Source organism: Mus pahari, chromosome 19, assembly GCF_900095145.1.
Source record: "Mus pahari chromosome 19, PAHARI_EIJ_v1.1, whole genome shotgun sequence".
NCBI lineage: Eukaryota > Metazoa > Chordata > Mammalia > Rodentia > Muridae > Mus > Mus pahari.
Genome location: NC_034608.1, coordinates 820033 through 834545, shown reverse-complemented (window position 1 = coordinate 834545; position 14513 = coordinate 820033). Strand labels below are relative to the sequence as shown.

The following is a 14513-nucleotide window of genomic DNA, read 5'->3' as shown; positions in this document are numbered from 1 at the left end:
GAAAAAAGAAAGGAAGGAAGGAAGGAAGGAAAGAAAGAAGGAAAGAAGGAAAGAAGGAAAAGAAAAAAAGCTACCTACTTAGAATTATATTGTGAGAACATGATGGATATATAAGTGGCTTCTTTAAAATGCAGACCAGAGTGATAGTATCCCTCATGGGAAGTAATAAAAAGGGTCTACAGTGTTCCTAGAAAAACTAAAGGATCTGCTGGAAAATGACTTGATATTATACATTGGGTAACAGATGGTAAAATTACACTTTGTAACTCACACATAGTAAAAGGTTGCCAATAAACCCCCTGAAGAACAAAAGATCAGGAACCTGAAAGAGTTATTGGGAGGCCCAAAATGTTTATGTAAGGAGAAAAACAGGAAAACAAAAGAAAAATGGTTAATAGCTATAAATTAGACTAATGAGCTTTAACAAGGATCCACAAAGTTAAGGTCCAAGCATACGGAAATGCTATAAATTTAGTAGAAGGGAAGTTTTCCCACCGTAAAATCAAAGCAGAAATAATAGTCCTCTTGAAGCTTTTTCCCTTTTTAAAAATTTTCTTTTTTAATTCATTTTTACATTCTGATCATAGAGCCCATACCTCCTCTCTTCCCAGTCCCACCATTACAATTCCCTCTGCCACTGTCCTCTTCCCATCTCCTCGGAGAAAGGGAGCCAAACTTTTGGGTGGCTCAAACTAAATAATAGTCCTCTTGAAGCTTTTCCCTTTTTAAAAATTTTCTTTTTAAATTCATTTTTACATTCTGATCATAGAGCCCATACCTCCTCTCTTCCCAGTCCCACCATTACAATTCCCTCCGCTACTGTCCACTTCCCATCTCCTTGGAGAAAGGGAGCCAAACTTTTGGGTAGCTCAAACCTGGTGCATCTAGTCCTAGTAGGTCTTGGCACATCCTCTTCCAGTGATACCCAGGAAGTCCAAGTAGGGTGAAAGTGAATCCAATGGCAGGGAGAGATGGCCATAGTTCTACATGCTAGAGAACCCACATGAATACATGTTGGGAGCGACCCTGTTTGAATGTTAACTGCCTTGTGAGCCATAAGTGCTTACCTGCAAAGTTTTGGCCTTAGTGGAAAAGTACTAGCTTAGTTGAGATTTGTGTGGGAAAAGTTGAGCCCTCTGTAGGAATGTACTACCCCCAGTTAAGAACAAATAGCTATAGATCTTGTGGACAGGTACTGAGCAACTCACTCTATTTTGTTCCTCCTGCTGAACTTTTTACCTAGCCAATAGCCTGCTTTTGGGAACAGGTGCATTTCCCCAGAGACAAAGTGAATCTGTGTCATCCCCCTCCCCATATCCTGCTTCTATTGAGTATAAAACCTGCCTGGGAAAAATAAAATTTGTCAGCTTGATCAATCAGACTTGCTGCCCAGTTTTGTTTGTTTGTTTTGTGTGTGTGTGTGTGTGTGTGTGTGTGTGTGTGTGTGTGTGTGTGTGTGTGTGTGTGTGTGTTTCTTGTCCCCTATTCTCTCCATAGGTGGTTCCTCAGACCCTGTTCAACTGTCCCGTAGGTCGGGGCAAATACCAAGCTGCACATTTGCTACAAATGTTTACAGGTCTAGGTTCAGCTCCTTCATGCTCCCTGGTTGCTGGTCCAGGCTCTGTGAGCCCCATAATCTCAGGTTATATTGTCTCTGTGGGTCTGCTTGTGGTGTCCTTGACCCCTCCAACCTGCTCATTTATATCCCCTACTCTTCAAAAATAACTCCCTGGGCTCCACCCGATGTTTGGCTGTGGGTCTCTGCATCTGCCTCCATCTGATGTGGAATGGAGCCTCTCAGGAGACAGCTATGCTAAGTTCCTGTCTACAAGCACAGCAGAGGGTCATGAATGGTGTCAGGGGTTGGCTCTTTCTCTTGAGATGAGTCTCAAGTTGGAGCAGTCTTTGGTTGGCTGTTCTTTCAGTCCTTGCTCCATTTTTATCCCTGCACATTTTGTAGGCAAGACAAATCTTGGGTTGAAAGTTTTCTGGGTAGATTAATGACCCCCTTTTGCCTGGCTATAGGAGATGGACACTTCAGTAAGCAAGGGTCACCCACAGAGACTCCCTATAACCTCTCACATCCCAGACTCCAACTACTTACCAGAGATGCCCACTACCTATTTCCATTCTCTCTTCCAGCCCTTTCTCAGCCCCTCTGCCCTCACACCTTATCACCACCCCCTTTGCCTTCCTCACCTCCTCTTCCACACAGTTCCCTCTTTCCACCCACTTCGGATGATTACTTAGTTTCCCCCTCTGAGCGATATTCACACATTGTACTTTGGGACTTTCTTGCTTTTTCTAGGGTGTCATTTCTCTCCCTGTGTTGGAGTTTTCCCTTTATTATCCTTTGAAGGGCTGTATTTGAGGAGAGATATTGTGTAAATTTGTTTTCGTCATGGGATATCTTGGTTTCTCCATCTATGGTAATTGAGAGTTTTGCTGGGTATAGTAGCCTGGGCTGGCATTTGTGTTCTCTTAGGGTCTGTATGACATCAGCCCAGAGATCTTCTGGCTTTCACAGTTTCTGGCAAGAAGTCTGGTGTACTTCTAATAGGTCTGCCTTTTTATGTTACTTGAGCTTTTCCCCTTACTGCTTTTAATATTGTTTCTTTGTTTTGTGCATTTGGTGTTTTGATTATTATGGGATGGTAGGAATTTTTTTTCTGATCCAATCAATTTGGTGGTCTGTAGGCTTCTTTTATGTGCATGGGCATCTCTTTCTTTGGGTAAGATTCTTTTGTTTGTCTTTCACCATCTGGTTATCTCTGGTGTTAGATGTTCTTGCTGTCTCTGACTGGAGCTTGTTCCTCCTGTGCGTCTGTAAGCCTGTGTCAGCAATCCTGGGAGACATGCTCTCTCCTGGCAGAACTTGTGTAAACAGGGCTCTGGAACAACCCAATAACTGGGTGCATATGGGGGACTGGAAGGATTCTGTCCCAGCTGCTCGGAATGATATTGCACCCTGTGTTCTCCTGGCCAGCCCCACTCCACAGTGTTATTGGAGAGAAAGTGGCTGTCTCACCTCTGAGCTCGGAGTGAAAACACTCCTGGTAGAGCAGGTCTTTTCTAGCAGGACCCATGCACAGCAGCTGTAGAACAGCCTCAGATCATGGGTGCAGATGGCAGACTGGCTTTTTCAATTTTTGAATGTTAAATTTTCTTTTCTTTTTATTTTTTTTAAAGATTTATTTATTTATTATATGTAAGTACACTGTAGCTGTCTTCAGACACTCCAGAAGAGGGCGCCAGATCTCATTACGGATGGTTGTGAGCCACCATGTGGTTGCTGGGATTTGAACTCTGGACCTTCAGAAGAGCAGTCGGGTGCTCTTACCCACTGAGCCATCTCACCAGCCCCTAAATTTTCTTTACTGATCTTGCTGCATTAGTTAAGACTTCAAGAACTTGGATGCAGATTGTTGGAGAGGGGAGACACTGCCGAGTTGTTTCTTTTTTATTGGAAAAATTCTGGTTCCTCCACATTAAATGTGAAGTTAGCTCCAGGTTCCCTTGCACATAATCTTATCCTGACTCAGGTTCTTCTCTGTTACTCATTCACTGTGGGTGCTTGCAATGAACGTGTGTGAGATACTGACGAATATTGTTCCTTCATCTATATGCATGCCTTTATCGTGCATGTCTTAAAATTTTACATTTTTGCTGTGGTGAGGGAGTAAAATTCAGGTTCTTCATAGTATCTGTGCATTTTGATGTAACATTAGATTAAATTTGTATCGCTAACACCTCTCACAATTCAGACAAATGAGCATTTAGCCAATATTTTTCTTCTGCAGACATCCCACAATATTCTTCCTCAAAACAATGGGTAACATGGTCTTGTGGCACCCTTGCCATATGTGTGGTCTGTTGATGTTTTGGATTTCGTTGTATGGCAAAGAAATTAAATGATGTTGGGGATTTTACATCTATGTACAGGAGACGTTTGTTCTTATTTGTTCTCTTATAATGACTTTATCAGATGAGGTGTTTGGATGATGCTGGTCTTGTAGCTTGGATAAAGTTACATGACTTAATTTTATGACCTGAGTATTCAGCTATCAAGATAAGCTCCACTTTCCCTAGAACACTGAACAAGGTCTGCCCAAGAGGAAGAGAGGCTTCTGTCACCCTCCCATAATCTTCCATCCCTTGCACATGGAAAGATATTTTTTCCAGTTCCTTCATAACTTCATCAGTGTGTGGATGGTGGAGCAGCATTTTTCTAGTCCTCTGAACTGGAATCTAGCAAACACAGAATTTCCATGAGTTCTGACAATTTTCGTCCTGGAAAATTGATTCCAACTGGGACTTGGGATTCCACATGCAACTGTCCAAACCCAGCAAAATGCCTCCCTGAGATCTCATTTATATCATTTCTGGAAACATGATCAATCAATCAATGCTGGAATCCAAGACCTAAGAATTCAGGGAGGGAGCCAGGCGTGGTGGTGCACGCCTTTAATCCCAGCACTCAGGAGGCAGAGGCAGGCTGATTTCTGAGTTTGTGGCCAGCCTGGACTACAAAGTGAGTTCCAGGACAGCCAGGGCTATACAGAGAAACCCTGTCTCGAAAAAAAATCAGTGAGGGGAAACTCAACATAAAAGAACCAAGATGCTTCTGACTTTCTATTGGTGGATCCACTTGATTCCATTGACATATATGAAAAGAATACCTGAAATATGCAATTGGGTTCCTAAGAGGCATCTGTTATGTCTAAATAGAGAAATGTACCCTATACTGTGACCACAGCAGAAGCTGAGTTGGGAAATTTTTGTTTTACTTCCTGAAAAAAGTTCTGCGTTAAAAACAGGGAAGAGAGCAGGGCGTGGTGGCATATGCCTTTAATCCCAGCACTTGGGAGGCAGAGGCAGGCAGATTTCTGAGTTCCAGGCCAGCCTGGTCTACAAAGTGAGTTCCAGGACAGCCAGGACTACACAGAGAAACCCTGTCTCAAAAAACAAAAAAAGAAAACAAAAAAAAACAAAAAAAACAAAAACAAAAACAAAAAAGACATTAAAAACAGAGAAAAATGAGAAACATTCATGTGTAGTATCATCTCAAGGTATGTAACCTCTGGCTTTTTTTCTCTCATCCCCCAACACAATGTTACAGGAAAACAGGATCATGAGAATTACCACCCAGTCCGACTACTCCATGAAGAACCATAACCAGTCATGACTTTATTCTTCCTTTGAACTTTTAGGAGACTCCCCAAGATTTTACTGTACTATCTCTTCTTAATTACTAACATAATACTGAGCTATCTTTAAATAATAATTTTAAACTAACAATTAGCAATTGGAAAACCAAGCCTTGAAATATAGCAACTAGCTTCAAGTCCCCATAAACAAGAGAAAAATATTAGTATCAGCCTGAGTTGCAAAACGTGTGAGTTTTCTTTTCTACAATTGTAAAGTCTAAGGTTACAGGCTTGCACAAACAAGGCAGATGCTCAACAACTGAGCATCATCCCCATCTTTGACTAAGTACAATTTCTTCAGAACTTGTTAATAGATATATATCCATGAACAATCCAGTACCTGAAGATTTCCATTATTTTGTTTTGTATTTTTTTCAATGTTTTTGGGACTTTTGTTGTTGTTGTTTTTCAGGTGAAGGGGTTTTCACAGGGGTCCAGACACAAGTAATTTCATCAAAGCTAAATGCACCAGATTTATCTCAAGATAACATCAAAGGTGTCAGTCAAATGTCTGGCCCTAACTGCCATGTTCTAGCTGTAAAACTACACATATTGTTCCCATGATTTCCTTTATGAAAATAGTGTGTAATGAAAAGAGCAATGGTCATATAAGAAGTAAGTGTTGTTATAACTACTCAGAATAGCAGCAGTCAAGGAGAGGGCCAACAGCAGTTTCTGACCTAACAGCAATTACTTATTTTAATACTAAAGCAATACCTTTCAAATTAGTCTTATCTTTGATGTTTGGCAAGTGTTTTGCTCATAAACATGTTTTTCTTCTAATGTGCTACTGATGGACTGATCAATTTTTGTAGAAAAGAGTAACAATGAAAGTTGCAAACATAGAAAATGTAAAGAAACGTATAGAAAATATAAAACAAAGTGTCTGAAGTTTGTTGAGACAAACTTGAGAATACACCAAATTGAATCATGGGATAAAGCGCAGGTGAGGTGAGACTCAATGATAGAAAGCCTGCTTAGAATGATAGAATATTCCAGGGCATGATGGCACAGACCTATAATTTCTGCAGGCCAGAGTTTGAGTGACGTGCATTTTTGTAATTTTGAGGCTACTCTGCTCTATATAGTAAAGCCTTGGGCAGATTGTCTCAAAAACAAAAACAAGGCAATGTGATGGTGGCGCATTTCTTTCATGGCAGTATGCAGGGAGCAGAGGCAGGTGGATCTCTCAGCTCAAGGTCTATCAGCCGGGTCTGCACAGCCAGGGCTACAGAGAGAAACTCTGCCTAAAAAAGTAAACAAGCAACAAATGAAAACAAAACAAACAAACAATACAAAACGCTTAAGAATACTAAAGACTGAGTTTCATCTCTAGAATAAAACAAGGTGATAGCAAATATTTCTTTTCAATATCTAGTTCTTTGATAATTTCAAATATATTTATCAGTCTCCTACATCATCCGTGAAATGCATCTTTTTCCATTCATAGGACTTCTTATTCTCTTTTCCCGCCTAGGACACTTTTGGCCTGCAGATTTCACAAATAAAGCAGGTCATCTAGAAATTCTCAGGGCAGAGATGAGTACTTAGGGGGCACTTGCATTATACAACACCTTGAACCCCTCATGCCATTCCAAGTTATAGCTTGGCCAGAAATCCAATGGTAGTCCATGATACCATGATTCTATAAACAATTTGTTAAATGAAGTGTTCACAGAGGGCTCCAAATGAGGAACCTCAGAGATGAGATGTCACTGCTCAAGATGATATGATCAAAGCGTTGAAAGAAACTAGCCCTGATTCTGGCAGGGAGGATTCTGCCCCAAGGATCAGAAACATGGAAGAGGTAAGAATAATTATGAAGATTGATCATAGGGAGTTGGTGATGTGTGAAGTTGCTAAGAAATAGAGTTCTTATAGTGCTGTACTGCTGTATTGGCTAGAGCCATAAAGGAGACTTCAAAGGGAGCCTCTGAGAGGGAAAGATGCATAACTTATCCACCCAAATATGGAAATGGACTGGTGATGAACTCACCAGGTCTATTGTCATTTTCTCTGGGACACCAGTCTGACAAGGACTGATTGGGTGGAGCTGAATAGGGTTAAGAGAGAGGACCATCTTTACAGAAATGACTACATATTCTAGAGCCTGCCCAAGCTACAGAATTAGGGAAATGAGAATCTGGCCACTGTGAAGGGCAGTTCCTCTTCCTGTTGAAAATCCTGGAGTGCAACCATTCGATGGGAGAGCATCCAGTCTCCAAAGACCATAATCTGTGTTCCAGTCCATCTTGACAGGCATAGTGGCCTTCTCCATATACACAGGTGTAACCACTAAGAAGAGATGCCATGGCTTCCACTTTCACATTCCTGCTCTGTTTGGGTAAGAAATAAGGAATGGGAGGAAATACTGATTCAGGATGGATCCTATCACCCAGATCAAGACATTTCCAGCAGAAAATTCCAACGGCACAGAAGGGTTTTTGGAGGAAAGATTGCTCAGAACTTGGGAGAAATTCTGAAAAGAGACCTTTCTTCCAGGACTGAGTATGAGATCCAGGATCCCCGTGCTGGCTGGTAAGTGTGTACTCAACTGCCCCAGGACATTCCTCTTCACTATTAGCAGTAAGAATGCAGAGCCACAGGTATGGGCTAATCTCTGCCATATTGGGAGTATGCAGGATCTAAGGGCTAGGATCAGGTGGATAATGTCCCAGCACACCCATTTGCTGATTCTTTGTAGGAGCCTTACCAAAACCCACCATCAAAGCTGAGCCAGACACTCTGGTCTATAGGGGGACGCAAGTGTCCATCTCATGTAAGGGGATTTCAGATGCATGGAAGTACCTTCTTTATATTCAGAAATTTGAACGTTCCCAGCCCAAGCACACACAAACCTCAACAAACCGTGGGAGAAAGGCTGTGTTCCACATAGGCTCCGTTGGAAAGCATGATGGAGGCCAATATTTCTGTCTCTATGAGACCACTGCTGGCTGGTCAGTGCGCAGTGACAAACTGGAGCTGATAGTGACAGGTAAGAGGATACCAAGAGGTATAACCCCAATTTCTAACTTCAGGTGGAGGTGTCTGGATGTTCCTCTCTTGCGGTTCAGCCTTGTTTGGCAAGTTGATCTTTGGTGAGCATGTTTAAAACTCTGTCCATTTCTCTCTCTCCAAGGATTCTTTGACAATAAACCCAGCCTATCAGCCTTGCCCAGACCTATGGTGACCTCAGGAGAAAGAGTGACCCTCAAGTGTTTCTCACAAGAAGAATATGACAGATTCATTGTGACCAAGGAAGGAGAACAGAAGTACTTCATGATCATGCAACCACAGAAGACATATTTTGGGCAGTTTCAGACCCTGTTTTCTGTGGGTACCGTGACTCCAAACATTAGCGGAACATTCAAATGTTATGGGTACTACAAGGCAAACCCACAAGTTTGGTCAGAACCCAGTGACCACCTGGAAATATATATCTCAGGTGAGGCAGCTCCACCATTGACGCAATCATATTTGAAATCCTAAGCTACTTTCCTTGAACCCTACTGAGAGGTAGTTGAGGTGTTTCAAGACCTAGAGTCAGACAGAGTCCCAGAGTATAAGAGGCGGTATCACAGGCAAGACAAATTGGGAGGGAGAAAATGCTTGGCAGGGCTTGGCTCTGTAATCGCATGCCTATGTTTCTTCCAGGACTGTCTAGTAAGCCCACCCTGCTGACTTAGCAAAACCATACCTTGGTCCCTCTAGAGACATTCATAACTCACTGTACTGATTCTGATTGTGGTAGACTTGTCCTGTTCAAGGAAGGGAGAAATTACCTTTCCAGCACCATGGGATACATAGCCAGAGTGGGCTTTCCTAGGCTAACTACTCTGAGCTCCGTGATAAGCTTCCATGGGTATCAGTTACAGAAGCAAGGGTATAACACCATCTCTTCTCAAAAGTAGTCAGCCCCTAGTGACCCCAGAAATATCTGTTCATAGGTAAGAAGCCTTGTAAGCCAATTCAGGGACTTAGACTTCACAGGACCATCTATTGAAATCGAAGAGATGATAGAATGAAAGTAGATGGTCTTATAAAGGAACCAACTCTGAGACAGGAAAAGGAGAGAGCAACAGGGTCAGGGTTAAAAAACATAAACTATGTTCTCACAGACAGCCCCCAAACACGGTGGACAGTTCCTCATCTACCTTTTTTTCTAGAACAATTCCCCATCACACCATCTCTTTCAGTGCAGCCTGGCTCCACAGTGCCCACAGGAAAGAATACTACCTGGTGTTTATGGCAAGGAACCCAGTGGACACCTTTATTCTGTAAAGGGAAGGAACGGTCCTTCCACCCCTGTACCCAAGTTCAAAGTTTCAAGTTCACCATTTCCAGTCAGAATTCTCCATGGGTGATATGACCTCAGCACTCAAGAGTACCTAGAGATTCTACTTCACAAGTATTGTCCACAATTCTAGTTCACGAGAATTGTTGCCCTACCCATTGTCACTGCAGAGTACCCTTGTGGAACTGCTGGCTTCATGTGAGGTAACTCAGAATTCTATGAGCTGAAAAGGTCATTCAGTATCCTGCATTGAGAGGACTCTTTGTTGGGAACAGAATAAGAGACTTCAGGGGATTTCAGTCAGTGAGGGTGGAGGTCAACAGAAGAGTTCATTGAGGAATACCCACAACCTTTCCCCACTTGACAGTGAAATCCAAAAAGTCTAAGGTACTCAGAAGGAATTACTGACAGCCACGGGGAGTGAGTAAAAATAGTGCCAGCCTCTGTTCAGATCTTTTGTTGAAAGATACCACTACACAACATTACACATAACACACTCCCACACCTTGATCATACAGTATCCATAGTAAGTGTGGTAAGAAAAACGATGAAGAACAATCTATGTTAAATTGATATCCTTCCTATATGGCCTGGACAGAGAAACGTTTCTAGGTCTGGTAGGAGAAAGAACACATGAACAACTTTGATAATAAGAAAAATGAGCTCATCCATAACAGAGATCTTTTCTCACTTCTAAAAATCTAGGAGATAAATCTCCCTTCCTTATATATAGCTGGTTCCTAGAAACTCAGAACAAGCCAGCGAGCTACTCACATCATGCTGGGTCTGTGTAGGGGAACACTGCAGGAGAAATACACATTAGGGAGACCATCCAAGAGTATGGATTTGAGTCTGCGCAGATCATGCTGAGCACACAAGAGAAGCCATACCTAGGGCACTCATAAGGAAAAAAGGATATGAGTCGTGTATTTTCTTATGCAGTGACTTGGGATTGCTCCCTGCAATACTTTAATCAACCTGTTGAGTCTGAGTGTTCTCCTTTCACTGTGTGTCATTACTGTTTGTTTGAAATTCTCCAGGAAATACTTCTTGTAAATGTTTTAAGATTCATGGATTTTTATCTTCAGACCTTAAAAGTGTCTAAATCTATTACAAACTTTAGAACATCATTTTATATTTAATTTTACATTGTATTTAGTGTTGTTTGTACCTGGATATTCTTAGATTTACTCGGAGATCTAGCCTACCTGAGACCGAAGAACCTATCTGGGGTTCATCTCTATTACAGGATGGTTTCCTCGCTTCCTCAGGACCTATTAATGGCCTGTAGCTATTTGTCTAGTAGCTGAGCCTTGCAAGATTTTCCCCATCTACACTAGTACATTAATTCATATTGCCATTTTACAGATTTTTCTTTCAATGCTCATAATGTTAAGGTTTTATGAATGCATCTTCCTACCATATATAGAAAATGCTATCTCATAACAGATCATCGGATGCTCTGGCTCTTGCAATGTTTCCACCATTTAACCAGTATTTTTTAAGCCTTAGATGAAAGCATTGGGCTGTATATATGTCAACTGGAGTTGGACAAACCATGTTATCTGTATTTTTGGCCAATTGTGGCTTTCTGTAATAGTCTCCATGTTCTGCAAATGTAAGCTTCAGATACATATAGTAAGAACTGCACTTATTTGTAGATATAAGGTCAAGTATTCAGGATGCAGCCAGGAATTACATTGTCTTTTTTAAAAAAAAATGGTTTTCCTCTAGGTCCTTGACCTAATCAAGCACAGGTAGTTAGACTTACAGTACCAGGATGAATTCCCTATTTAGTAACACTAAAGTTCTATATTTCTGCCGTTGGTTACAGATATTTAAGTTGCACATTTCACCTTTGTGTACGTCTTACCATGATGGTCACTCTTATAGTTAAATCCCACTCAATTGTAACGTTCATAAAACATTTTCCTAGATATTTTAAATGTATTTATTAACCCACATAAAGTTCTTAAGATTTTTAAGTTTTTCATTATTTTATGTATATAGGTTTCTCTCTCTCTCTCTCTCTCTCTCTCTCTCTCTCTCTCTCTCTCTCTCTCTCTGTATGTGTGTGTGTGTGTGTGTGTGTGTGTGTGTGTGTGTGTGTATCACATGCATGCCTCCTACCTGTGGAAGATAGACAGGAATTGCAAGTACAGATGCTTGTGAGTTGCTATATGGGGTGCAGCAAATTAAACCCAAGACCTATGGAAGAGCAGCCAGTGCTTTTCAACACTGAGTTCTCTCTCCAGACCAAAATTTAGACAAAATATGTACATTTTCTGTACATGTCATAATAGTTAGAATTATTGAAATATTTCAATAACTTTATATAATGTAAATGAGTGCTTTTCATTTTCTAAGGAAATATAGAGATAAGTTGGTTTGCATATATAAACTTCATTTCACACATACATCATGGCCTTTCCTTCCATTTGCTTCTCAATAATGTTTTGATTTATGGACAAAAGTCACCTGAAGTTTTGACCTTAGCCATTCTGATTGGTTTAAGGTGGAATCTCAGCGTCATTTTGATTTGCATTTCTCTGATCACTAAGGACTTTGAATATTTCCTTAGGTGCTTCTCGGCCATTTGAGATTATTCAGTTGTGAATTCTGTTTAGTTCTATACTCCATCTTTTGATTGGGTTGTTCAGTTTTTTGGTGATTAACTTCTTGAGTTCTTTATATATTTTGGATATTAGCACTCTATCGGATATGGTGTTAGTGAAGATTTTTCCCCAATCTGTAAATTGCTGATTTGTCTTATTGAATATGTCCTTTGCCTTACAGAAGTTTTCCAGTTTCATGAGGTCCCATTTATCAATTCTTGATCTTAGAGAATGAGCCATTTGAGCTCTGTTGAGAAAATTTCCCCCTGTGCCAATGAGTTCAAGGCTCTTTCCAACTTTCTCTTCTATTAGATTCAGTGTATCTGGTTTTATGTTGAGGTCCTTAATCCACTTGGACTTGAGCTTTGCACAAGGTGACAAATATGGGTCTATTTTCATTCTTCTACATACAGACAGCCAGATAGAAAAGAACCATTTATTGAAGATACTTTATTTTTTCCATTGTATATTTTTGGCGTCTTTGTCAAAGATCAAGTGACAGTAAGTATGTGGTTCTATTTCTGGGTCTTCAATCTATTGCATTGATTAACTTGTCTATCTCTGTACCAATACCATGCATTTTTATCACTATTGCTCTGTAGTACAGCTTGGGGTCAAGGATGATGATTCCCTCAGCTGTTCTTTTATTGTTAAGAACTGTTTTTGCTATTCTCAGGTTTTTGCCTTTCCAGATGAATTTGAGAATTGCTCTTTCTATGTCTTTGAAGAATTGTGTTAGGATTTTGATGGGGATTGCATTGAATCTATAGATTGCCTTTGGTAAGATGGCCATTTTTACTATGTTAATTCTTCAAATCCATGAGCATGGGACATCTCTCCATTTTCTGAGATCTTCTTCAATTTCTTTCTTGAGAGACTTGAAGTTATTGCCATACAGGTCTTTCACTTGTTTGGTTAAAATTACACCATTTTATATCATTTGTGGCTACTGTGAAGGGAATTGTTTCCTTAACTTCTTTCTCAGCCTGTTTAACTTTTGTATAAAGGAAGGCTACTGATTTATTTGAGTTAATTTTATATCTGGCCACTTTGCTGAAGTTGTTTATCAGCTGGAGAAATTCTCTGGTAGAATTTTTGGGGTCACTTATGTATATTGAAAATAGTATCATCTGCAAATAGTGATATCTTATTTTTTCTTTACCAATTTATATCCCCTTGATCTCTTTTTGTTGTCTTATTGTTCTAGCTAACACTTTGAGTACTATATTAAATAGATATGGGGAGAGTGGCATCCTTGTCTTGTCTCCCATTTCAGTGGGATTGCTTCAAGTATGTCTCCATTTAATTTGGCTGTTGGTTTGCAGTAAATTGCTCTTACTATGTTTAAGGAAGAGTCTTGAATTCCTGATGTCTCCAATACTTTTAACAAGAAGGGGTTTTGCATTTTGTTAAATGCTTTTTCTGCATCTAAAGAGATGATCATATGAGTTTTTTTCTTTGAGTTTGTTTATATGCTGGATTACATTAATGGATTTTCATACACCAAACCAACCTTGCATCCCTGGGATGAAGCCTACTTGATCATGGTGAATGATGGCTTTGATGTGTTTTTGGATTCAGTTTGCAAGAATTTTATTGAGTATTTTTGCATTGATATTCATAAGCGAGATTGTTCTGAAGTTCTCTTTTTTGGTTGGATCCTTGTGTGGTTTCAGTATCAGAGTAATTGTGGCTTCATAGAAAGAGTTATATAGTGTTCCTCCATTTTCTATTTTATGGAATAGTTTGAGGAAAATTGGTATCGGGTCTTCTTTGAAGGGCTGGTAGAATTCTGCACTAAATCCATCTAGCCCTGAGTTTTTTTTGGTTGGGAAGTGTTTGATAACTTCTTATATTTCCTTGTGTGATGTGGGCCTGTTTAGATAGTTTACTTGCTCTTGATTTAACTTTGGTATGTGGCATCTGTCTAGAAAGCCATCCATTTCATCTAGATTTTCCAGTTTTGTTAAGTATAGACTTTTATATTAGGATCTGATAGTTTTTTGAATTTCCTCCGTTTCTGTTGTTATGTCTCCCTTTCCATTTCTGATTTCATTAATTTGGCCACTGCTTCTTGGCCCTTTAGTTGGTTTGGCTAGTTTTTCTAACTTGTTGATTCTCTCAAAGAACCAGTTTTTGGTTAAAAGTCATGTGAATAACAACTTGATTGAAATTTTACTCAAAATGTTTTCATTAGCATATATCCATTGATTACTTTATGAAGACATTTCCAAATGACAACATCATTCAAAAATGTTAGCATTATAAGTCTTCAGTCCTCCTCTTTTCCCTACTTTTTGCTTTGACCATGGATTTCCCAGTATCACTTCTATGTTTTATCACAGACATACAGTCTGGTGTGTGTGTGTGTGTGTGTGTGTGTGTGTGTGTGTGTGT

The 14513-nt window shown here is 40.1% G+C and overlaps 1 protein-coding gene across 1 annotated transcript in view; it reads left to right on the top strand.

Moving 5' to 3' along the window:
• Positions 1–7717: 7717 nt before the first annotated feature.
• The window catches only part of LOC110336855 (leukocyte immunoglobulin-like receptor subfamily B member 3A), a 27490-nt gene continuing 20694 nt past the window's right edge, over positions 7718–14513 (top strand). The window contains exons 1-4 of the mRNA XM_021219598.1: positions 7718–7745; positions 7912–8202; positions 8347–8614; positions 9491–9583. Of these exons, the coding sequence (XP_021075257.1) occupies positions 7718–7745; positions 7912–8202; positions 8347–8614; positions 9491–9583 (680 nt within the window). The remainder of the gene's footprint in view (positions 7746–7911; positions 8203–8346; positions 8615–9490; positions 9584–14513) is intronic.